Consider the following 26,976-nt stretch of genomic DNA (forward strand, 5'->3'; position numbering starts at 1 on the left):
GACCAGTTACCTTCATGTGCAGAGCAGATGATGTGCTGTGCTTAGTCACTCAGTCATGTCCAACTCTTTGTGACCCCAGACTCCTCTGTCCATGGGGATTCTCCAGGCAAGAATACTGGAGTGGGTTGCCATTCCCTCCTCCAGGGGGTCTTCAGATCCTAAGGATCAAACCCAGGTCTTTCGCATTGCAGGCAAATTCTTTACCATCTGTGCCACCAGAGAAGTCCAGGAATACTGGAGTGGGTAGCCTATCCCTTCTCCAGGGGATACTCCCAACCCAGGGGTTGAACCAGGGTCTCATGCATTGCAGGTGGATTCTTTACCTACTGAGCTACCAGGGAAGCCCACAGAGCAGGTGATACTAGTATGTAAAACCCTGCATTGGCAATATTGAGTATAGAATAGTGAGAGGCACAATAATATATTTAGCCAGTCCCTAGATGTTTTGGGCCCCCCTTATTGCTTCTTTTGAGAATACCATCCTCAATTTTAGAACAACAATTTGTCCACTAGAGAACACCCCTGGATGAATTGGGGGTCCATCCTGTTTGTTTGATCCCTCTCTCACATCAGAGGAGGGATGGCTGCCCCCTTGTCCCCTTGGAATTGTCAGGGCTTGGCTGCTGAGTGAAATTACTGTCTTTGTACCACTAGTAATTTCCTTGTGCAGCTTACAGATACTAAGTAGAAAGTAGTAATTTCATTAAATAAGGTGTATGCATTTTGTCTCAAGTGGCACAAGACACAATATATCTTGAATAAAATTCTAATTCTTCAGTATCAGATGGTTCCCAAAGATTTCATAGCGTTTCTTCCAGGGGACCACCTCAGGGGATAGGATGAGAGGGGTCAAAGATAGGGCCTTGGGGCACTTTCTTCTACTTGATCTGCCTTAACCAGAAGCCCTCCTTTGATTGGTTTTGCATCCTGAAATTTAGGCCTCATATTTTGTTTGCCATTGAGTGAATTAGCTGTGTCTTGTTTCATGGGGTTAGAAAATAGCAAAAGCATCTGCATGTGAGAGTTCCAAAGAATAGCAAGGAGAGATAAGAAAGCCTTCCTCAGTGATCAGTGCAAAGAAAGAGGAAAACAACAGGAAAGACTAGGGATCTCTTCAAGAAAATTAGAGATACCAAGGGAACATTTCATGCAGAGATGGGCACAATAAAAGACAGAAATGGTATGGACCTAACAGAAGCAGAAGATATTAAGAAGAGGTGGCAAGAGTACACAAAAGAACTGTGCAAAAAAGATCTTCATGACCCAGATAATCACGATGGTGTGATCACTCATCTAGAGCCAGACAGCTTGGAGTGCGAAGTCAAGTGGGCCTTAGAAAGCCTCACTATGAACAAAGCTAGTGGTGGTGATGTAATTCCAGGTGAGCACTTTTAAATCCTAAAAGATGATGCTGTGAAAGTGCTGCACTCAATATGCCAGCAAATTTATAAAACTCAGCAGTGCCCACAGGACTAGAAAGGGTCAGTTATCATTCCAATCCAAAGAAAGGCAATCCAAAGAATATTCAAACTACCACACAATTGCACTTATCTCACACTCTAGCCAAGTAATGCTCAAAATTCTCCAAGCTAGGCTACAGCAGTACATGAACTGAGAACTTTCAGATGTTCATGCTGTATTTAGAAAAGGCAGAGGAACCAGAGATCAAATTGCCAATATCTGTTGGATTATACAAAAACCAAGAGAGTTCCAGAAAAACATTTACTTCTGCCTATTGACTATGCTAAAGCCTTTGTCTGTGTAGATCACAACAAACTGTAGAAAATTCTTCAGGAAATGGAAATACCAGACCACCTAACCTGCCTCCTGAGAAATCTGTATGCAGGTCAAGAAGAAACCCTTAGAACCAGACACGGAACAGCAGACTGGTTCCAAATGAGGAATGGAGTACGTCAAGACTTTATATTGTCACCTTATATATTTAACTTCTATGCAGAGTACATCATGAGAAATACTGGGCTGGATGAAGCACAAGCTGGAATCCAGATAGCCGGGAGAAATATCAATAACCTCAGATATGCAGATGACACCACTCTTATGGCAGAAAGCAATGAAGAACTAAAGAGCCTCTTGATGAAAGTGAAAGAAGAGAGTGAAAAAGTTGGCTTAAAACTCAACATTCAAAAAATGAAGATCATGGCATCCAGTCCCATCACTTTATGGCAAATAGATGGGGAAACAAAGGAAACAGTGACAGACTTTATTTACTTATTTATTTATTTTGGCTCCAAAATCACTGCAGGTGGTGATTGCAGCCATGAAATTAAAAGACGCTTGCTCTTTGGAAGAAAAGCTATGACCAACCTAGATAGCGTTTGAAAAAGCAGAGGCATTACTTTGCCAACAAACGTCCATCTAGTCAAGGCTATGGTTTTTCCAGTATTCATGTATGGATGTGAGAGTTGAACCATAAAGAAAGCCGAGCACCGAAGAATTGATGCTTTTGAATTGTGGTGTTAGAGAAGACTCTTGAGAATCCCTTGAACTACAAGGAGACCCAACCAGTCAATCCTCGAGGAAATCAGTCCTCAATGTTCATTGGAAGGAATGATGCTGAAGCTGAAACTCCGATACTTCAGCCTCCTGATATGAAGAACTGAATCATTGGAAAAGGCCCTGATTCTGATAAAGATTGAAGGCAGGAAGAGAAAGTGACGACAGAGGATGTGATGGTTGGGTGGCATCACTGACTCAATGGATATATGTTTGGGTAAATTCTGGGAGTTGGTGATGGACAGGGAGACCTGGAGTGCTGCAGTCCATAGGGTTGCAGACAGTCAGACACTACTGAGCGATTGAACTGAATTGAACTGGAGGGAGGGAAACTGGAGTAAAATGTCTTGTATTTTTAAAGAACTTGATTAGATTGGCAGTTTAAGCTTAAGCAGTTGCCTGATCTGAGGAGGCCTGGTTATCTGCTTGTGATTGGTTGTTTTTAAGGTCTCCTCTCAAATTTGAGCTCACTGAGTCTGGGTTAGGTTTTAGTTTGCTGCCAAGGCTTTAGAACCACTCCAGTGTCATGGCCTTCTTGTTTAATGACTTGAATGGAAAGAATATTGAATTTGCAGTTGGGAACTTTCTGAGTTTGTGGGGAAGTTATAAAGACAATGAAGACACAACTCGTGGTTTCTCTGTCTAGAGCTACTTCTTACAGGTCTTGTCCCAGCTGAACACATGCTACTGTGACAGTGACATGGTCAGCAAAGATTTGATGAGTGACTCTTACCTATGCAGATGTGCTTGTGACCACCTCTCTGACAACCTTAAGTTTGTTTCCTGGAATATCTTCTCCAATGACTGTTTTTAAAAATTCGGTTTCTCACATGTAGTTTATCTGAATTGTCTAAAAATACTCTACTGATACATCCACTGACATCTATAGTTTTTGCTTCTCTAAATGCATCACAGAAAACTAGCCAATCTGATCACATGGACCACAGTCCTGTCTAACTCAATGAAACTGAGCCATGCTGTGTGCAGCCACCCAAGACAGATGGGTCATAGTGGAGAGGTCTGACAGAATGTGGTCCACTGGAGAAGGGAATGGCAAACCATTTCAGTATTCTTGCCTTGAGAGCCCCATGAACAGTATGAAAAGGCAAAATGATAGTATACTGAAAGAGGAACTCTCCAGGTCGGTAGGCTCCCAATATGCTACTGGAGATCAGTGGAGAAATAACTCCAGAAAGAATGAAGGGATGGCACCAAAGCAAAAACAATACCCAGTTGTAGATGTGATTGGTGATAGAAGCAAGGTCTGATGCTGTAAAGAACAATATTGCATAGGAACCTGGAATGTTAGATCCATGAATCAAGGCAAATTGGAAGTGGTCAAACAGGAGATGGCAAGAGTGAACATCAACATTCTAGGGATCAGCGAACTAAAATGGACTGGAATGGGTGAATTTAACTCAGATGACCATTGTATCTACTACTGTGGGCAGGAATCCCTTAGAAGAAATGGAGTAGCCATCATGGTCAACAAAAGAATCCAAAACACAGTACTTGGATGCAATCTCAAAAAAGACAGAATTATCTCTGTCTGTTTCCAAGGCAAACCATTTAATATCATGGTAATCCAAGCCTATGCCCTAACCAGTAATGCTGAAGAAGCTGAAGTGGAACAGTTCTATGAAGACCTACAAGACGTTTTGGACTAACACCCAAAAAAGACGTCCTTTTCATTATAGGGGACTGGAATGCAAAAGTAGGAAATCAAGAAACACCTGGAGTAACAGGCAAATTTGGCCTTGGAGTACAGAATGAAGCAGGGCAAAGGTTAATAGAGTTTTGCCAAGAGAACACAGTGGTCATAGCAAACACCCTCTTCCAACAACACAAGAGAAGACGCTACACATGAACATCACCAGATGGTCGACACCGAAATCAGATTGATTATATTCTTTGCAGCCAAAGATAGAGAAGCTCTATAGAGTCAGCAAAAACAAAACTGGGAGCTGACTGTGGCTCAGATCATGAACTCCTTAGTGCCAAATTCAGACATAAATTGAAAAAGTAGGGAAAACCACGAGATCATTCAGGTATGACCTAAGTCAAATTCCTTATGACTATACAGTGGAAGTGAGAAATAGATTTAAGGGACTAGATCTGATAGACAGAGTGCCTGATGAACTACGGATGGAGGTTTATGACATTGTGCAGGAGACAGGGATCAAGACCATCCCCATGGAAAAGAAATGCAAAAAAGCAAAATGGCTGTCTGAGCAGGCCTTACAAATAGTCATGAAAAGAAGAAAAGCAAAAAGCAAAGGAGAAAAGGAAAGATATTCCCATTTGAATGCAGAGTTCCAAAGAATAGCAAGGAGAGATTAGAAAGCCTTCCTCAGTGATCAATGCAAAGAAATAGAGGAAAACAACAGAATGGGAAAGACTAGAGATCTCTTCAAGAAAATTAGAAATACCAAGGGAACATTTCATGCAAAGATGGGCTTGATAAAAGACAGAAATGGTATGGACCTAGCAGAAGCAGAAAATATTAAGAAGAGGTGGCAAGAATACACAGAAAAACTGTACAAAAAAGATCTTCAAAACCCAGATAATCACGGTGTTGTGATCACTCACCTAGACACAGACATCCTGGAATGTGAAGTCAGGTGGGCCTTAGAAAGCGTCACTATGAACAAAGCTAGTGGAGGTGATGGAATTCCAGTTGAGTTATTTCAAATCCTGAAAGATAATGCTGTGAAAGTGCTGCACTCAATATGCCAGCAAATTTGGAAAACTCAGCAGTGTCCACAGGACTCGAAAAGGTCAGTTTTCATCCTAATCCCAACGAAAGGCAATCCCAAAGAATGCTCAAAGTACCACACAATTGCACTCATCTCACATGCTGGTAAAGTAATGCTCAAAATTCTGCAAGCCAGGTTTCAGCAATATGTGAACCTTGAACTTCCAAATGTTCAAGCTGGTTTTAGAAAAGGCAGAGGAACCAGAGATCAAATTGCCAATATCCACTGAATCATCGAAAAAGCAAGAGTTCCAGAAAAACATCTATTTCTGCTTTATTGACTATGCCAAAGCCTTTGACTGTGTGGATCACAATAAACTGCGGAAAATTCTGAAAGAGATGGGCATACCAGACCACCTGACCCACCTCTTGAGAAACCTATATGCAGGTCAGGAAGCAACAGTCAGAACTGGACATGGAACAGACTGGTTCCAAATAGGAAAAGGAGTACGACAAGGCTGTATATTGTCACCCTGCTTATTTAACTTACATGCAGAGTACATCATGAGAAACTCTGGGCTGGAAGAAGCACAAGCTGGAATCAAGATTGCTGGGAGAAATATCAATCACCTCAGATATGCAGATGATACCACCCTTATGGAAGAAAGTGAAGAGGAACTAAAAAGCCTTTTGAAAGTGAAAGAGGATAGTGAAAAAGTTGGCTTAAAACTCAACATTCAGAAAACTAAGATCATAGCTCTAGTCCCATCACTTCATGGGAAATAGATGGGGAAACAGTGGAAGCAGTGTCAGACTTTATTTTTTTTTTGAGCTCCAAAATCACTGCAGATTGTGACTGCGGCCATGAAATTAAAAGATGGTTACTTCCGGAAGGAAAGTTATTACCAACCTAGATAGCATATTAAAAAGCAGAGACTTTACTTTGCCAACAAAGGTCCATCTAGTCAAGACTATGGTTTTTCCAGTGGTCATGTATAGATGTGAGAGTTGGACTGTGAAGAAAGCTGAGCGCTGAAAAATTGATGCTTTTGAACTGTGGTGTTGGAGAAGACTGTTGAGAGTCCCTTGAACTGTAAGGAGATCCAACCAGTCCATACTAAAGGAGATCAGTGTTCATTGGAAGGACTGATGCTGAAGCTGAAACTCCAATACTTTGGCCACCTCATGCAAAGAGTTGACTCATTGGAAAAGACCCTGATGCTGGAAGGGATTGGGGACAGGAGGAGAAGGGGCCAACAGAGGATGAGATGGCTGGATGGCATCACCAACTCGATGGATATGAGTTTGAGTAAACTCCGGGAGTTTGTGACGGACAGAGAATCCAGGCATGCTGCGGTTCATGGGGTCGCAAAGACGGACAGGACTGAGCGACTGAACTGAACTGAACTGAAGTGCACACAGTAGTTATCTCAACGACCTCCATTTTTAACACATGAGCACACATTTCTTTCATATCTGCCAGCACCTTACACAATATTTGGTTTGGCAGACAACAGAAGGCTTGTACTGTGTCTAGCTGAACTAGATTTCTGAACCATAGTTCCAGACCTAAGAAATATTTTCTTATAAAAGTTATAGTTTAATACCAGTTAACTTTTCTTGATTAGTATTTAAATTAGATTAGTATTATCTAATGCAAGTGCATTCCTCTCAAGTTTAAAATTTTTATTTTAGGGTGAAATGGTGCAAAAAGGGACTTATGCTGAGTTACTGAAATCCGGGGTAGATTTTGCTTCCCTTTTAAAGAAGGAGAATGGGGAGGTTGAACCATCTCCAGTTCCTGAATCTCCCACTATGAGAACTCAGACCTCCTCCGAGTCTTCAGTTCAGTCTCCACAGTCTTCCACACCCTTGTTGAAAGATGCAGCTGCAGAAGACCAAGATGTGAGTTTCTCATTCTGCAACATCCTGGTCTGTCTGCTTTTGATGGCCGTTCAGTCTTCTCCTCTCATGACATCTTTGTCTCAAAGTAAATAAGTTTCCAGGGCCTTAATCCATGGAATTGGTAGAATTAAATTGCTCTCTGATCAGGGTTCTCCTTTGGGTATAGGATGATGAATCTTACCAAGATCAGTAGTGGGTACACTGCTATGAATTCCTGGGTGTATGTTTATAATGGCTCCCAGCTTCCCTTTTACATCCAGAGGCTTCCTATGAAGACCCTCTTCTATCAAATCCTGCTATGACCACATTAAATCAGCTATTTTCCCTACATATTAGAATGTTCTGGCACTAGATGACTGATTGTCATATTTTGCCTTGGTGTCAAAAGGTTTGTGATAGACCAGAGATAATGTGTGTGAAGGACCCGACACACAGCAGACACTGATTAGTCCCTCACATTCCACATGCAGGAATCACCAAAATTCAGGAAACACATAGATTCAGATCATGTGCTCTCCTCCTGCTCTCCAAACTCTCCTTACTCCAACTCATTGCGTGAACTCAGCTTACTGTATTTGACTAGTATTTTGAGGACCAGCTATATTTTATGTTTTCATCATTGAGTGACACAAGTCATCTAGAGGGATACATTAACTACATATCATTTTGTGTGTTATTTTGGAACAAACTTCTGCATTCATATTTGAATTGGATATGTTTTGCATGTGCTGAAAGTCATAATATCCTATTTTTATTCTTTAGTCATATAATTTATTTTGTAATTGGAGTATAACTGCTTTACAATGTTGTGTTGTTTTCTGCTGGGCAATGAACTGAATCCACTATATGTATACATATATCCCCTCCTTCTTGGACTCCCTTTCCCACCTACACCCCTGTCCCAAACATCTAGATCATCACAGAGCACTGCTACTTTAAGCAAAGCCATGCAACAATGAATAACCTTGTGCAAATGATATTTCCTTATTTCTAATATATTACTAGAAGTAGTATGGCTGGGTCCAAGAGTAAATGCACATATGGTTTGGCTAAATATTTCCATACCCTCTCCATAGGAGATGGACCATCTTGCACTCCTACCAGCATGTGAGGTGTGTCTGTTTTTGCCACAGAATTGCAATTTAGGGCATTGTTGAACTTTTGTAGTTTTGTAGTTCATTATTTAAAATTTTGTCTTTCACTGCCATTTTTGCCTGCAATACTGAGAATATACAGGATACACTATCTGAGGAGAGACGTTTAGAAGGAAAAGTTGGTTTTAAGACCTACAAGAATTACTTCAGAGCTGGTGCTCACTGGTCTGTCATCATTTTCCTTATTCTAATAAGCATAGCAGCTCAGGTAAGTAAGGAAATTTGTTTTGGTGTGTGTCCTTAGCTTTATATTCATGTACTATTTATAGTATCTATTTATTTAATTATTATTATGTTTATGAAGAGACTTATTTTAAAAAACTGGCTCATGAAGCTGTGGGATCTACCTGGGTGAATCTGAAAGCAGAAGCAGAGCAGGTCTGCAGGCTGGAACTCAGGCAGGAGCTGCAGTCTTAAGGCAGAATTTCTTCCTCCTCCAGGAAGCTTCAGGTTGTGCTCTTATAGCCTTGACTGACTGGGTGGGGCCCACCACATTGTTGATGGTTATTTTTACTTAAGTTGACTAATTATAGACATGAACCACAATCCACAAAAAATACCTTCACATTAATATCTAGAGGAGTGTTTGACTAAATGACCAGAGACTGGAATGGCCAAGGTGACACAGAAAGCTATCACAGTACCTGTCAAGAGTCTTCCTTCAAAACCCCGAACATTTACACTACTGCTTTTTTTTTTTTTTTTTTTTTTCATGTACTTGGATTTGCATTCAAATGTGCTATCTTTGGGTAGCAAAATAAGTGAGGCTTATGAGTGTTGTGTGTTTGTGACAGATTCTAGGGGAAAAAAAAGAATGCCTTTTAGAGATATTAAATTGTAACATGCCCTCCCCTGACCTCTCGTCATCTGGGATGTGGGGCTTGGCACAGACCTGAGTCGGAAGGACCTGTTCTGGAGCCTTCCCATCCCCCATCCTGGTGAGCGGGGTGTGAGGGCTCAGTAATGTCAGTGTGTGAGTGACTGTGTTTCCTGCTCTAGGTCGCCTATATCCTGCAGGACTGGTGGATTTTAAACTGGTGAGTGATTCCTGCTCTGACCCAAAGTGCTGTAAAGTCTACACGAAGCCTCACTTTCCCACAGAGTCAGGGGGAGGGGTGGGGATTGTACAGCCTCCTCTTCTGACCCTCATGTAGTTTCCCTGAAGAAAAATCACAGTTCCTGCTGGACTGTGACTCTCCCATGGTCTCTCCCCATGTCTCACTCTCAGAAGCTTCCTCACAGACAGTTCTGACAACTGAAAGTCATGATTCAATTGGTATCTCTATAAAGTAGAGAGACACAGGGCTCTTAGAGCTGGGAGCCATTTTCTAGCATTAAATTCATCTCCTAAATCAAGATTAATTTTTTTCTTGTATATATATATATATATATATTCTATCTATAGTGTAATATTTTTTTTCTTCCCTATTCCATAGGGCAAATGAACAGGATACTCTGAATATCATGGCATATGAAAAAGGAAATATAACGGAGATGCTTGACCTGAACTGGTACTTAGGAATTTTTTCAGGTAAAGCCGAATCATCTGGTCTATTATACTAGAGTCTGAGGTGCTTACAAGGAGCCTGTGTGAACAACTAGGGCTTCTAGGAGTAATTCAGAAATACCTCAACAAATAAGAGTCTGAGTCGGATTTACTCTATGAATTAATTGGAATAATTATTTTAAAAATCTACTAGAAGAAGGTGAATGAAGACTCTTAATTTGCTCTGTACTGGATTTTGGAAGTTAAACTAGAACTGAACATTCAGAAAATTAACCACTGGAAACATGTGCTACTGTCTATTCTAATGGGTTGCTTTATCTAAATCTTATATAGATAGGCAAGGGGATTAGAAGTGGATCCCCATCCTGTGGTTTGAATTTTTCCAGTTCTGTCTGAATAAACCCTGTCTTTTATTGAACTTAGATGAATTCCTCTGGCAGCAAGGGCCCCCAAGCAAAAGCACTATTTCCTTGCAGGTATGCAGACTCCCCTTTGCCACACTGCTCATCTCTTGGGCTTCACCAATTACTTAAGAGAGAAGCTAAGTAGGGAGAAATCCAGTGTCTGGGAATTAATTAGGATTCCTTCTCTTTCTAACCTTGAGATCATAATGTTCTTGCACCTCCAATTGTGTGATTAGTTTAACATCTGGCTTGACAGACTAATATTAATTAACATGGCTCTGTTCTCACAAGAGTGCCTAGAATATGTGTAGCATTTCATACTTTCAAAAGGAAATCTTCATCTAAAATTTTAAAATATTTGCACAAGAAACACACATACTAACTTTCTGCAAAGAGAGAGTGAATTATATCTTTGTAAGAACCTACTCATTGAAATTTGGTATTTCTTTTGTTGATTACTTGCTAAGAAACCTAAATCCGTTAGCTGTTTACCTTCTGAATTGGTGGACTGTGGGGGCTTAAAGGAAGAAGGAAAAGATTCTGTTGTATAATCATTTAGGATAGTGGGCTAAGGCAAATGCCTGTTGATAGAATTCAGGAATTCGAACAGCTTCCAGAGTTGGAATAACAGTGATGTGAAAAGCTGAAGGAGAAAAAATACTTGATGGAATATTTATAACAGAAGTGATTTCCAGTTTCCTTAGTATCATGGGTTCAAGAGATGTTTGGAGGGCTATTTTAATTTTTATATGCATAGTAAGTACTCCTTTATGTCATTAATGAAAAAGTTAAATAATTATGTGCATTTACAAATGCTTTTTGTTTCTATAAAATAGTGAGATTAGATGCTCTTTTAGGTTAATTATCTTGTGTTAAGATATAATTTGTATTTTCTTGCAATTCAACTATTTATTTTCTACTTGTAACTTAGTATGGTATGTTCTTATTTTTTAAAGCTACTGTGTATTTTGTGCAATGAAATGAAATAATTTCTCCTGTTTCCTATTAATTCACATGCTGGTACCAAAGCATACCACAATTTCACATTATGGAAAATTTTGTAAATAGTGAAATTTGAAACGTGGAGAAAGAACAATTAACTACTTTTTATAATTAATTTTTCTTCTGAGTTTTTTTTTTTTTTAATTTTCTTCTGAGTTTTTATTAGAACTTGCAAATTGAGTTTGGAAATCCTAGGTGAAATTGTAGTTTACACCTCATTTTTTCTTCACATGTGATTTCTGTTTAGTGAAAGGAAAATACTGATTTTCATATTCTTTTTAAGAAATGTATCTTGTGAATGCATTAAACTCTTACAGAATCCATTCTATATATGTATCTAAACTTATTTATTTCACATTCTATATATAAAATTTATATGTAAAGTATTTTTATAGTGGAAAATACATAATATCTTTATAAACTACCTGCTGTACTTCAGTATCATTGAAGAAAAGGCAGAGATTTTATGTTATGAGTGACATTTCTTTATTTCAGGTTTAACTGTAACTAGTCTCCTTTTTGGTGTCACAAGATCTCTGTTGGCATTGTACATCCTTGTTACTTCTTCACAAACTTTGCACAAAAAAATGTTGAAGTCCATTTTGAGAGCTCCGGTATTGTTCTTTGATAGAAATCCAGCGGGTAAGTTAGACACCAAGTTTCTCAGTAAATATATCTTAACATATTTAGTGCTTTGCCATGTTCTGGTATTTGAAAATGGAAGAGATGCTTGAAAGAAATCACTGTGCATGTTGATTCATTTTGTACAAAAATCTTCACTGATAGTTTTCTCTTACTAGATAAAATTTGAATATAGGTGCATATAAGCTTTTCATTTATGTGTGTGGGGGAAGATAAATGAATGTTCACTTAGCAGAATGATTTAGGAATCCATTTGTTGTGTGGCTTATGAAATACCATATAATTGTTTAAAAAATGTATTTATTTTAATCGGAGGATAATTAATTTACAATATTGTGGTGGTCTTGCCATACATCAACATGAATCAGCCACGGGTACACAATTGTCCCTTTATCCTCAATCCCCTCCCACCTCCCTCTCCACCCCATCCCTCAGGATTGTCCCAGAGTTCCGGCTTTGAATGCACTGCTTCATTTATCGAACTTGCACTGATCATTTATTTTACATATGGTAATATACATGTTTCAATTCTATTTTCTCAGATCATCCCACCCTTGCCTTCTCCCACATAATCCAAGAGCCTGTTCTTTATATCTGTGTCTCTTTTGCTGCCTTGCATATAGAATCATCATTACCATATTTCTAAATTCCATATATATGTGTTAATATTCTGTGTTGGTGTTTCTCTTTCTGACTTACTTCACTCTGTATAATAGACTCCAGGTTTATCCACCTCATTTGCACTGACTAAAATGCATTTTTTTAAGAGGTGAGTAATATTCCATTGTGTATATGTATCATAACTTCTTTATCCATTTGTCTGTCGATGAACATCTAGGTAGCTTTCATGTCCTAGGTATTGTAAACAGTACTGTAAAGAACATTGGGGTGCATGTGTCTCTTTCAATTCTGGTTTCCTTGGTGTGTTTGCGCAGCAGTGAGATTGCTGGGTCATATGGCAATTCTATTTCCAGTTTTTTAAGGAATCTCCACACCATTCTCCATAGTGACTGTACTAGTTAGCATTCCCACCAACAGTGTAAGAGGGAAACACCCTATATTTGATGTAAACTTATGTAAACGTCCTTGACTAGTTGCTAAAACACGGACTCTTAAATAGCATTGTTAGGTTGTCCCGTATGAAGAACCTTCTTACAAGTAATCTCCCTATAGGACACAGGCTGTATGTTTCTTTCTTTCATTGCCCTTTCATTCCTGGAATCACACAGCTCTGGCATGTTCTCCAACTATGAGGTTTTCCTAACACGGTAATGACTTCCAATCACATATGAGGCTTTGTGTTACCTAACAGGTGAATCTTCAATAGTAAGTTTCGAATATGAGTGTCCCTGGAGGTTTACCAGTGGTTGATGCCTCCACTTTGAGGCCTTTCACCTGTCTTTGGAAGGTGTGCTCCTGACTTGGGTTTCTTTGAAGAGTTAGTTCATCAGTTAATTGGACATGCTCACTCTGTCCAGTTAATTAGACTTGTGCTGAGGCCCAGGGCAGCTTTGTTTTTGCAGGTGATGATTGACAGGACCTACTGAGGTAGGGAGGTGGGCTAGAGGGAAAATGGAAGTAGCATTGGACTGGCCATCAACTAGTCATGTGACCAAGCCCAAAGCAAGTGGATACTACTTGGGCAGTCAAATATCAAAGCATGATATTGTCATGATACAAGTATGGATTCTGGAGCCACCTTCCTAGGTTCAGTCCTGGTGCTAGTTCCTAATTGTGATAGCTGATTGTAGTTATGTTAATACTTATGTGTTAATTTCTCTGTGTCTTAGTTTTCTTACCTGTAAAATAGAGGTGCTGTTCATATCTACCATATCACAAACCATATCACATACCATACCATGGAAATTAAACAGGTTAGTACATTCAGAGGGCTTAGCACATGGTCAGTGCCTAATGAACCTTAGTGATGATGATGACATGGTGTCTGGGAACTTTGTCTTCTGTGAGATGGGAATAATAGCTGCCCTCCTTGTTTCATGAGACTTTTGTGAGAATTAAATAAGACTGTTTAGGGTAGTATCCTGTGCAGATTTATTCAGCACTTGTTTAGTTCAGGCACTGGATAAAACACAGGATAATAACCTGCAAAGGCTCACACAGATCTCATCTTACTATGAAACTGTAGAGAGAAAGTATTTGGAGGAGTCTATGCTATTACAGATGTGAAGTTGTTCCACTTTGTCAGTTAATGCAAAAACTACAGTCATAAAGTTTGGAGCATTAAGTGGGACTGGATTTCTTTCATCACAGCTTCTGAGTGCTCATGACCACAGTTAACCAGGCTCTTCATGTTCAAGACCTCTAGGCTTCTCCACGTGCTGATTCATTTAGTTTTCAAGGATTTGGGACCAAGTTTAAATCTTTGAGGTTGCTCATCTTAGAGCAACCGGCACACTCGTGTTTATCTTGCCTCCCTCTCCTTGTATCTCTCAGCAGGACTTCGTTCCTTCAAGAAAATAGAAACCCAGATAAGTACTGCAAAGACAGGCCTAGTTTGCCCAAAAGGTTTAGGGGCCAAAAATTATTTATTTGCTCCTTTAGTGATGGATTAAGTTAAACTCCTTTTTATAGTTTATTTTCAAAAGTAGAATTTGTAATAAATTATTTGTGGTGGACTTTCTTTCTTGTATGTGATGGCATGAAGAGCAAACCACATATAGTGGTTCTTTGGAAGTTGCAGTTCATAGATCCAGACTATTCAAGCTTCCAAGTTCTGTTGTCTGTCAATCAAGGAACTGAAACTGTTAAACAACTAATACATTTCTCTGGGGGTTATTCATGCTTTAAAGAAGTTATGTGGGTTAAATATTTGATATTGGATAGTAGCTTTACTTCACAAACTTAGGCCTTTATGAAGTAAAGAGGAGGAATTCATCCATTTTAAAACATCAGTAGACATTTAAAAACTATTATTGGACAGAGAGTTGGGATGTAGGTGAAGATGTTGTGACGTCCCAGGTCTACTGAAACATAGGTTTGGAAGAGCTGTGCCAGTCACTTTTCTTCTCTTGGCCTCAGGTTTTAACATGTAAGAAGTGGGGGACCTTTTCACTCTATTGGTCATCTACTAGTTGTTTTTTGTGGACCCAAACACTAGAGCAAAAGTCCCTGTCTTCAAGGTGTTTGAAAACGTAAATAATTGCAGACAATGGATTGATTCCTTTTTCTTTTTTTTTTTTAAATGTCATGTCAATATCCTATGATTCTGTATAGAAAAGATAGAGATCCCAAATTTAATACAGCTGTAGATTGGAGATCTCAATTCACATGTACACACAACACAGACACTTATAAGCATAGCCCTGTGGTGTATTTCTTTTTCATAGTCAATTACGTAAGTTGTTGCCCTTATTTTCAAAAATTTTCTGAAAACTGTTCTGTAACTTAAAGATGACATATTTTCAAAATGAAATCACACCAGTGGGAATGTGAGAGGAATTTAGGAAATAAAACTGATTTTTTAAAAAAAATCATCTCTAAGCTTACAGCAAATTCAGCTCAGTATCCAGACTCTTGATGATACTGAAATGCTTTCTTGAGCCACCAGGGACAGTCTGGGTGCTAAAGTTCATCTCAGAAAGTGTGTTAGGTAAAGAAGAGGGAAGCCAGCACTTTCGTTGTTGCCCTTGGTAATCTCTGCACACGCTTTTCTCTGGGCCTTTTAGAAGCATGTTACAAATACTTTGACAGTAGGCTGAATATTAGCAATGATGTTTCCTTCATAAATAATGTTGTCATGAAACTAACTAATTTTCAGAAATTTCTCCCTCAGGTGAAACTCTAATATATAGGAAAAAAGATGACAAACTTCCAAGTACACTTTGAGTGGAAATTTATTAAGACGTTGTTGAGTACAAAGCTATTATAAAATCGAGTTATGTGTTCTGGAAGAATTTTCCTTTCCTTTCTTTTTTTGCAACTGCATTTTAATAGATTGTATCCCATGGGATTAGTTTTCATTCCAATCCCAAAGAAGGGCAATGCTAAAGAATGTTCAAATATGGTACTATTGCACTTATTTCATATGCTAGCAAGGATATGCTCAAATCCTTCAGCTAGAACAACTGACCAAGAATTAATCTCAAAAATATACAAGCAGCTCATGTAGCTCAATACCAAAAAAGCAAACAACCTAATCAAAAAGTGAACTGAAGGCCTAAACAGATATTTCTCCAAAGAAGATACATAAGTGGCTAATAAACACTTGGAAAGATGCTCACCCTCGGTTATTATTAGAGAAATGCAAATCAAAACCAAAATGAGGTGTCATCTCAAGTAGGTCAGAATGGCCATCATCCAGAAGTCCACAAACGATAAATGCTGGAGAGGGTGTGGAGAAAAGGGAACACCGTTGCACTGTTGGTGCAAATGTAAACTGATACAGCCATTGTGGAAGACGGTATCGTTGTTGCTGTTCAGTCATTCACTCGTGCTTGACTCTTTGTGACCCCATGGACCGCAGCATGCCAGGCTTCCTGTCCATCATCAACTCCCAGAGCTTACTCAAACACATGTTCAACAAGTTGGTGATGCCATCCAACCATCTCATCCTCCGTCATCTCCTTCTCCTCTTGCCTTCAGTCATTCCCAGCATCAGGTTCTTTTCCAATGGGTCAGTTCTTCACATCAGGTGGCCAAAGTTTTGGAGTTTCAGCTTCAGCATCAGTTGTTCCAATGAATATTCAGGACTGATTTCCTTTAGGATTGACTGGTTTGATCTTCTTGTAGTCCAAGGGACTCTTGAGAGTCTTCTCCAACACCACAGTTGAAAAGCATCAGTTCTTCAGTGCTCAGCCTTCTTTATGCCCTCAACACTCACATCCGTACATGGCTACTGAAAAAACCATAGCTTTGGCTAGGCAGACCTTTGTTGTCAAAGTTATGTCTCTTCTTTTTAATACACTGTCTAGGTACGTCATAGCTTTTCTTCCAAGGACCAAGCGTCTTTTAATTTCATGGCTGCAGTCACTGTCCATGGTGATTTTGGAGCCCAAGAAAATAAAGAGTGTCACTGTTTCCATTGTCTCCCATCTATTTGCCATAAAGTGATGGGACCAGATGCCATGATCTTTGTTTTTTGAATGTTGAGTTTTAAGCCTTGAGTTTAAGTGAAAAACTTTTATTTTTTTCCACTCTCCTCTTTCACCTTTATCAAGAGGCTCTTTAGTTCCTTTTCATTTTCTGCCATAAGGGTGGTGTTATATCTGAGGTTATTGATACTTATCCCAGCAATCTTGATTCCATCTTGTGCTTCATCTAGCCTGGCATTTCACATGATGTACTCCAAATATAGTTAAATAATCAGGGTGATGATATAGTCTTGAGGCACTCCTTTCCCAATTTGGAACAAGTCCCTTGTTCTGTGTCAAGTTCTAACTGCTGCTTCTTGATCTCTGTACAGGTTTCTCAGGAGGCAGGTAAGATGGTCTGGTATTCCCATCTCTTGAAGAATTTTCCACAGTTCCTTGTGATCCACACGATCAAAGGCTTTGGCAGGTCAATGAAGCAGAAGTAGATGTTTTTCTGGAATTCTTTTGCTTTTTCTATGATCCACTGGATGTTGTCCACTTGATCTCCGGTTCCTCTGCCTTTTCTAAATGTACCTTGTACATCTGAAGGTTCCAGGTTCATGTACTATTGAAGTGTAGCTTGAAGGATTTTGAGCATTACCTTGCCATCATATGAAATGAATGCAGTTGTGCAGTAATTTGAGCTATCTTTGGCATTGCCCTTCTTTGAGACTGGAATGAAACCTGACCTTTTCTAGTCCTGTGGTCACTGCTGAGTTTTCCAAATTTGCTGACATATTGAGTACAGCCTTTCACAGCATCATCTTTTAGGATTTGAAAAAGCTCAGCTGGAATTCCATCACATCCACCAGTTTTGTTCATAGTAATGCTTACTAAGGCCCATGTGACTTCACATTCCAGGATATCTGGCTCCAGGTGAGTGATCACACCATCGTGCTTATCTGGGTCATTAAGACTTTCCCCCCACAGTTCTGTGTATTCTTGCCACCTCTTCTTAATATCTTCTGCTTCTGTTAGGTTCCTACCATTTCTGTCATTTATTGTGCCCATCTTTGCATGAAAATTTCCCTTAGTATCTCTAATTTTCTTGAAGTGATCCCTAATCTTTCCCATTCTATTGTTTTCCTCTGTTTCTTTGCACTGTTCACTTCATAAGACTTTTTATCTCTTCTTGCTATTCGTTGGATCTCTTCATTCAGATGCATTTATCTTTTCTTGTCTCCTTTTGCTTTTGACTTCTCTTCTTTACCCAGCTGTTTGTCAGGCCTCCTTAGACAACCATTTTGCCTTGTTGTGTTTCTTTTTCTTGGGGATGGTTTTAGTCACCAGTGCCTGTACAATGTTATGAACCTCTGTCCATAGATTTTCTTTCTTTTTTTTTTTTTTTTTTTGCCAATAGATTTTCATGAACTCCTTCTATCAGTTCTAATCCTTGAATCTATTTGTCACTTCCACTGTGTAATCATAAAAGATTTGATTCAGGTCATACCTGAATGGTCTAGTGGTTTTCCCTACTTTCTTCAATTTAAGTCTGAATTTTGCAATAAGGAGCTCATGATATGAGCCACAATCAGTTCCTGGTCTTGCTTTTGCTGACTATATAGAGCTTCTCCTGCACAAAAGAGCTGGCTGCAAAGGATATAATCAATCTGACTTCAGTATTGACCATCTGGTGATGTCCATGTATAGAGTCACAGTCTATGGGGTCTCAAAGACATGGACACAACTTGTGGACTAACAGTCCCATGGGGAAATGGGGAAATGTTTCAACTTTTGAACACCTGGAAAGTCTATTTTAGACTTGTTATGTGTTTAAAAATCTTTGTCAATATGTTATTCCAAACACAGTCATGTTCCTCATGATGGGAAAATCCTGCCTCCAAACCTGCCATTGAGAGAAGGCATTGTTATATAGCAGTGTGTTGTTAACAGTTCAGTAGAAAACAGAACATCTGCCCTGGGTGATTTTCAGTTTAAGTCCCTGATTTGGGAACAATGAAGTTCCCTAAGTTCAATCTAAGTCCCTGCTTAAGTGAACAATTAGTTAATGATTTTTTCTGAACTTTAACTGGATATTCTGGAAGTGTTCTTTTGATTCAGTGAGTAATCTTATCCTTCACTCTGTTTGATTGAAGATGTAACCAAAAAGAAGAGAATCTTGAAGGTATCGTAAGAAAAATAATGCAGTCATTCCTTTCCATCCTACAAAAACATTTGAACAGGTATTGCAGTGTATGTGGACTACTACTTAAATATTTTTTCTCACATAAATAATTCTATATATCTAAATCAGCAGCAGTGCTTTGAGTTATAGTCAGAATCATGGATTAACTGTTTTTATTATTACCTTTAAAAATTTAGTTAGTTCAGTCGCTCAGTCATATCGGATTCTTTGTGACCCTATGAATCGCAGCACACCAGGCCTCCCTGTCCATCACCAACTCCCAGAGTTTACCCAAACTCATGTCCATTGAGTCAGTGATGCCATCCAGCCATCTCATCCTCCTCCACTTCTCCTCCTGACCCCAATCCCTCGCAGAATCAGGGTTTTTCCAATGAGTCAACTCTTCGCATAAGGTGGCCAAAGTATTGGAGTTTCAGCTTCAGCATCAGTCCTTCCAATGAACACCCAGGACTGATCTCGTTTAGGATGGACTGGTTGGATCTCCTTGCAGTCCAAGGGACTCTGAAGAGTCTTCTCCAACACCACACTTCAAAAAGCATCAATTTTTCAGCGCTCAGTTTTCTTCACAGTCCAACTCTCACATCTATACATGACCACTGGAAAGACTATAGCCTTGACTAGACGAAACTTTGTTGGCAAAGTAATGTCTCTGCTTTTTAATATGCTATCTAGGTTGGTCAAAACGTTCCTTCCAAGGAGTAAGCGTCTTTTAATTTCATGGCTGCATTCACCATCTGCAGTGATTTTGGAGCCCAGAAAAATAAAGTCTGACACTGTTTCCCCTGTTTCCCTATCTATTTCCCATGAAGTGATGGAACCAGATGCCATGATCTTAGTTTTCTGAATGTTGAGCTTTAAGCCAACTTTTTCACTCTCCTCTTTCACTTTCATCAAACAGCTCTTTAGTTCTTCTTCACTTTCTGCCATAAGGGTGGTGTCATCTGCATATCTGAGGTGATTGATATTTTCCCCAGCAATCTTGATTCCAGCTTGTGCTTCCTCCAGCCCAGCGTTTCTCATGATGTACTCTGCATATAAGTTAAATAGCAGGGTGACAATATACAGGTGACGTACTCCTTTTCCTATTTGGAACCAGTCTGTTGTTCCATGTCCAGTTCTAACTGTTGCTTCCTGACCTGCATATAGGTTTCTCAAGAGGTGGGTGAGGTGGTCTGGTATTACCATCTCTTTCAGAATTTTCCACAGTTTATTGTGATCCACACAGTCAAAAGCTTTGGCATAGTCAATAAAGCAGAAATAGATGTTTTTCTGGAACTCTTGCTTTTTTGATGATCCAGCGGATGTTGGCAATTTGATGTGTTTGTCGTTCCTCTGCCTTCTCTAAATCCAGCTTGAACATCTGGAAGTTTATGGTTTATGTATTGTGAAGCCTGGTTTGGAGAATTTTAAGCATTACTTTACTCGTGTGTGAGATGAGTGCAATTGTGCGGTAGTTTGAGCATTTTTGGCATTGCGTTTCTTTGGGATTGGGATGAAAACTGACCTTTTCCAGTCCTGTGGCCACTGCTGAGTTTTTTCAAATTTGTTGGCATATTGAGTGTAGCCCTTTCACAGCGTCATCTTTCAGGACTGAAATAGCTCAACTGGAATTCCATCACATCCACTAGCTTTGTTCATAGTGATGCTTCCTAAGGCCCAACTGACTTCACATTCTAGGAGTCTGGCTTTAGGTGAGTCATCACACCATTGTGATTATCAGGGTCATGAAGATCCTTTTTGTACAGTTCTTCTGTGTATTTTTGCCACCTCTTCTTAATATCTTCCGCTTCTGTTAGGTCCCTACCATTTCTGTCCTTTATTGAGCCCATCTTTGCATGAAATGTTCCCTTGGTATCTCTAATTTTCTTGAAGAGATCTCTAGTCTTTCCCATTCTGTTGTTTTCCTCTACTTTGCACTGATCGCTGAGGAAGGCTTTCTTATCTCTCCTTGCTATTCTTTGGAACTCTGCATTCAACTGGGTATATCTTTCCATAGTTCATCAGGCACCTTATCAGATCTAGTCCCTTAAATCTATTTCTCACTTCCACTGTATAGTCATATGGGATTTGATTTAAGTCATACCTGAATGATCTAGCAATTTTCTCCACTTTCTTCAATTTCAATCTATATTTGGCAATAAGCTGTTCATGATCTGAGCCACAGTCAGCTCCAGGTCTTCTTTTTACTGACTGTATAGAGCTTCTCCATCTTTGGCTGCAAAGAATATGATCAATCTGATGTTGGTGTCGTCCATCTGGTGATATCCATGTGTAGTCTTCTCTTGTGTTGTTGGAAGAGGGTGTTTGCTATGACCAGTGCGTTCTCTTGGCAGAACTCTATTAGCCTTTGCCCTGCTTCATTCTGTACTCCAAGGCCAAATTTGCCTGTTACTCCAGGTGTTTCTTGACTTCCTACTTTTATACATTCCAGTCCCCTATAATGAAAAGGACATCTTTTGGGGATGTTAGTTCTAGAATGTCTTGTAGGTCGTCATAGAACTGTTCAACTTCAGCTTCTTCAGTGTTTCTGGGTAAAAGGGTATTTAGTAATTTGAAATTTTAACTTTACAAAAATCTATCCTTTCCCCAAGTAATTTTAGAAAGCCTGTTTGACAAGTTGGACCTGGATTGTGGTGGGTAAACTGCAAAGGATTCTGTCATTTCTTTTCTCTCTCTCTCTCTCTTTGTTTTTCGATTGGCCTTCCCTGGTAGCTCAGATGTTAAAGAATCTGCCTGCAGATTACAGTCCATGGGGTCACAAAGAGTAGGACAGGACTGAGTGACTAACACACAACACTTTCATAGTTGATTTACAATGTATCAGATGTATAGTGGAGTGATTCAGTTATGTTTACATATATAAAATATGTACATGTATGTATCTTTTAAAGATTCTTTTCCATTATAGGTTATTAGAAGTTAATGAATAAAGATCCCTGTGCTATATATATATATATAGATCCCTGTCCTTTCTGTTTATCTATTTTGTATACAGTACTCTGTATCTGTTAATGCAGATTCCCACTTTATTCCTTCCTTCCCTTTTCCCTTTGGGAGCCATAAATTTGTTTCCTATGTTTGTTAGTCTGTTCCTGTTTTTTAAATAAGTTCATTTGTGCCATATGTTAGATTCCACATATAAATGGTACCATACAGTATTCATTTTTCTCTGTATGACTTACTTCACTAAGTTTACTTAGTTCATCTATGTTGCTGCAAATGGCATTATTTCATTGTTCTTTATGGTTGGGTAATAGTCCATTGTGTGTATGCACTGCATTTTCTTTATCCATTCATTTATCAATGAACAATTAGGTTGTTTCTATGTCTTGGCTTTTGTAAATAGTGTCACATATCTTTTAGAGTTATTGAATTTTCCGGATATATGCCCAGGAATGGGATTGCTAGATCATATGGGAGTTTTATTCCTAGTTTTTTAAAGAAATATCCATACTGTTTTCCAAAGTGGCTGTATCAATTTACATTCCAACCAACAGTGTAAGAGGGTTCCCTTTTCATCATACCCTCTCCAGCATTTATTATTTATAGACTTTTTGATGATGACCATTTTGCCAGGTGTGACATAATACATTGCTGTAGTTTTGATCTGCATTTGTGTAATAATTAGTGATGTTGAGCATCTTTTCATGTGCCTGTTGACCAATATATGTCTTCTTTGGAGAAATGTCTATTTAGATCATCTGCCCATTTTTTGATTGGGCTGTTTTTTTTCCTTTATACTGAGATGTATAAGCTACACAGTACAATTATGTATAATTAATTTATATTCTGGAAATTAATTTTTCATCAGTCTCATCATATGCAAATATTTTGTCCTATTCAGTAGGTTGCTTTTTCATTTTGTTGATCATTTCCTTTTCTGTGAAAAAGCCTTTCATTAGATTCCATTTATTTATTTTTGCTTTTGTTTCCTTTACTCTAGGAGATGAATCTAAAATATATTGATAAATTTATATCAAAGTGTTCTGCCTGAGATATCCTCTAAGAGTTTTATGTCAGCAATATTGATTCTTCAATTCAAGAATACAGTATATCTTTCTGTCTGTGTGGTCTTATTTCTTTTAAGAGTATTTTATAGGTTTTGCCTCCTTAGGTAGATTTATTCCCAGGTTTTTGGTTATTGTTTTGATCCTATGGTGTATGGAATTGTTTCCTTAATTTTTCTTTCTGATACTTTGTTATTAGTGTATAGAAATGCAGCAGATTTCTGTATCTTAATTTTGTATCCTGGAACTTTACCAAATTCATTGATTAGCTCTAGTAGTTTCCTAGTGGTATCATTATGATTTTTGTTATTATCTGCAAATGATTAGCAGTTTTACTCCTTCCTTTCCAATTTGCATTCCTTTTTTTCTTTTTCTTTCCTGATTGCTTGGCTAAGCCTTCTAAAACTGTGTTGAATAACAGTAGTGACAGTGAACATCCTTGTCTTGTTCCTGATCTTAAAGGAAATGCTTTCAACTTTTCACCATTGAATATGACATTAGATGTGGGTTTGTTATATATAGCCTTTATTATGTTGAGGCATGTTCCCTCTATGCCCACTTTCTGGGGAGTTTTTTTTTTTTTTTTTTAATTATGAATGGGTGTTGAGTTTTATCAAAAGCTTTCCTTACACATATTGAGATGATCATATGGTTTTTATTCTTTAATTTGTTAACATGATGTATCACACTGATTGATTTGTGGCTATTGAAAAATTCTTGCATGCCTGAGATAAATCCCACTTGATTATGTTGTATAATCTTTCTCATGGATTATTGGAGCCAATTTGCTAGCAATTTTTTCTTTTTGAATTAGTGTTTTTGTTTTCTTTTTTAAAAAAACTATTCTGTATTGAGGTATAGCTGATTAACAATGTGATAGTTTCAGCTGAACATTATCTGCTAGAATTTTGTCGAGAATTTTTGCATCTATGTTTATGAGTGATATTAGCATGTAATTTTCTTTTTTTGTGATATCTATGTTTAATTTTAGTATCAGGGTGATGGTGGCCTCATAGAACAAGTTCAGAATTGTTCTTTTCTTTGCAATATTTTCTGGACTAGTTTCAGAAAGATTAGTGTTTATTCATCTCTAAATATTTGTTAGAATTTGCCTGTGAAGCAACTGATCCTGGACTTTTGTTTGTAGGAGTTTTAAAATTACTGATTCACCTTCAGTACTGGTAATTAGTCTGTTCATATTTTCTATTTCTTCCTGGTTCAGTTTTGGGAAATTGTACCTTTATAAGAATTTGTCTACTTTATTGGTGTATAGTTGCTTGTAGTAGTTTAATGATCCTTTGTATTTCTGTGGCATCAGTTACAATTTCTCCTTTTTCATTTCTGATTAATTTAAGCTTTTTTTCTTGTTGAATTTGGTCAAAGGCTTATCAATTTTGTTTATCTTTAAAAATTAACACCAGCTTTTGGTTTCATTGATCTTTTCTATTTCTCTTTAATTTTGATTTCATTTATTTCTGCTCTGATATTTGTGATTTCTTTGCTTCTAATAACAAAGATTTATCCTTTGGGTTTTGTTTGTTCTTCTTTGTCTAGTTGCTTTAGGTGTAAGCTTAGTTTATTTGTTTGAGATGTTTCTTGTTTCCTGAGGTAAGGTTGTATCACTATAAACTTCCCTCTTAGAACTGCTTTTGCTATTGAAAGGTTGTTGTTGAACATGGGATTCTTGGCCTCTGGAGGAGACGAATTCAATCCGGGGCAGAATACCAACAAATAGTTCTGTTTACATAGATTAGGGGAACAATACCTGAGTAAGTAAATTAGGCTGTTTGGCAGAACCAACTTGAAGATAGAGTCTGGGGTACATTAACATAGCTTAAGACAACATTTCCATAAGAAAAAGAAATGTATTGGTTAACTCAAGGATTGAGAGTAGTTAGCTTTAGGTGAGACCAGGTGTCATGGCAACACAGCATGTTAAGAGAAACCTTCTTTTAAATTTGTATAGAGAAGGAAAAACATATCGCTGGTTTGTTTTTTCCTGCCACTTAAGAGAGAAAAAAATGTCTGGCACTTGCAGCCTCTTTCCTCCATTTGGAGACCCCTGGCCTTCCTGCCTGTTACCCTCTCACTATGACCCAGAAGCTTGTATTGTCATTTTCTTGTTACGGTTTGTTTTTGTTTTATTAACATTTGTCTCCAGGTATTTTTTTTTTTTTAATTTCCTCCTTGATTTCTTCAATGATCCATTGTTATTTTGGTAGCATATTGTTTACCCTCCACTTGTATGTGTGTGTGTGTGTGTGTTTTTTTTTTTTTTTTTTCATTTATTTATATTAGTTGGAGGCTAATTACTTTACAATATTGTAGTGGTTTTTGCCATACATTGATATGAATCAGCCATGGATTTACATGTGTTCCCCATCCTGAACCCCCCTCCCACCTCCCTCCCCATCCCATCCCTCTGGGTCATCCCAGTTTTTTAAATAATTTTATTTTTCTTGTAGTTGGGTTCTAATCTCATAGTGTTATGGTCAGAAAAGATGTTTGATATGATTTCAGTTTTCTTAAATTTACTAAGGCTTGCTTTGTGGCTCAACATGTGATCAATCCTAGAGAATGTTTCATGTGCACTTGAGAAGAATGTGCATTCTGTTGCTTTTGGATGGAATGCTCTGTAAAGACAATTTACATTGGTTTAATGTGTTATTTAAGGCCTGTGTTTCTTTATTGATTTTCTATCTGGATGATCTATTTGTCCATTTATGTAAGTGGGGTGTTAAAGCCCCCTACTGTTATTGTCTTACTGTCAATTTCTTCCTTCATGCCTGTTAATATTTTCCTAATATTATGAGGTGTTTTTATGTTGGGTGCATATATATTTATAATTGTTAGATCTTAGATTGATCTCTTGATTATTATGTAATCTCCTTCTTTGTCTCTTGTAAATGTCTTTATTTTAAAACCTATTTTGTTCTGATATAAGTATTGCTACTCCTGCTTTCTTCTGACTTCCATTTATGGGAGGTATCTTTAACCATCCCCTCACTTTCATCTAGATATGAAGTGAGTTTTTTTGTAGGCAGCATATATATAAGTCTTGTTTTTGTATCCAGCAAGCCAGTCTTTGTCTTTTGGTTGAAGCATTTAGTCTGTTTACATTTAAAGTAATTATCAATATATATATTCTTATTGCTATTTTGTTTATTTGGAGTTTGCTTTTGTAGGTCTTCCTGCGCCCCCCCCCCCCCCGCCCCCAACTTTCTTCTTTTGTACTCTTCTCTTGTGAGTTTATGACTATCTTTACCATTATGTTTGGATTCCTTTTTCTTTTTTGTGGGAATACCTATTACAGATTTTTAGTTTGTGGTTACTATATATAGTACTATATGTTTGCCTTTACTGGTGAGATTTTTCATTCTGTAATTTTCTTGTTTCTAGTTGTGATCTTTTCTTTTTTGCCTAGAGAAGTTCCTTTGATGTTTATTGTAAAGCTGGTTTGTTGGTACTGAATTCTTTTATCTTTTGCTTGTCTATAAAGCTTTTGATTTCTCCATCAAATTTGAATGAGAGCTTTGTTGGGTGAAGTATTCTTGATTGTAGGTTTTCCCTTTCATCACTCTAAAGATACTGTGCTACCCTTCTTGCTACAGGATTTCTGATGAAAAATCAGCTGATAGCCTATGGGAATTCCCTTATATGTTATTTGCTGCTTTTAATAATCTATCTTTACCTTTTTGTCATTTTGATTACAATGTGCCTTGGCATGTTCCTCTTTGGGTTAATCCTGTATGGAACTCTCTGAGCTTCCTGGATTTGGGTAAATATTTCCTTTCTCAGGTTAGGGAGATTTTCACCTATTATCTCTTCAAATATTTTCTTGGGCTCTTTCTCTTTCTCTTCTCTGACACTCTTATGATGCAAATACTAATGTTGTATTGGCCTGTCAGTG

At 38.1% G+C, this 26,976-nt stretch overlaps 1 protein-coding gene across 1 annotated transcript in view; it reads left to right on the forward strand.

Moving 5' to 3' along the window:
- Positions 1–26,976, forward strand: part of LOC133049633 (ATP-binding cassette sub-family C member 4-like) — a 287,184-nt gene that overhangs the window by 169,433 nt on the left and 90,775 nt on the right. Inside the window, exons 15-19 of the mRNA XM_061133773.1 lie at positions 6,905–7,112; positions 8,334–8,476; positions 9,268–9,305; positions 9,705–9,799; positions 11,677–11,823. Of these exons, the coding sequence (XP_060989756.1) occupies positions 6,905–7,112; positions 8,334–8,476; positions 9,268–9,305; positions 9,705–9,799; positions 11,677–11,823 (631 nt within the window). The remainder of the gene's footprint in view (positions 1–6,904; positions 7,113–8,333; positions 8,477–9,267; positions 9,306–9,704; positions 9,800–11,676; positions 11,824–26,976) is intronic.

This window comes from Dama dama, chromosome 30 (genome assembly GCF_033118175.1).
Source record: "Dama dama isolate Ldn47 chromosome 30, ASM3311817v1, whole genome shotgun sequence".
Lineage (NCBI taxonomy): Eukaryota > Metazoa > Chordata > Mammalia > Artiodactyla > Cervidae > Dama > Dama dama.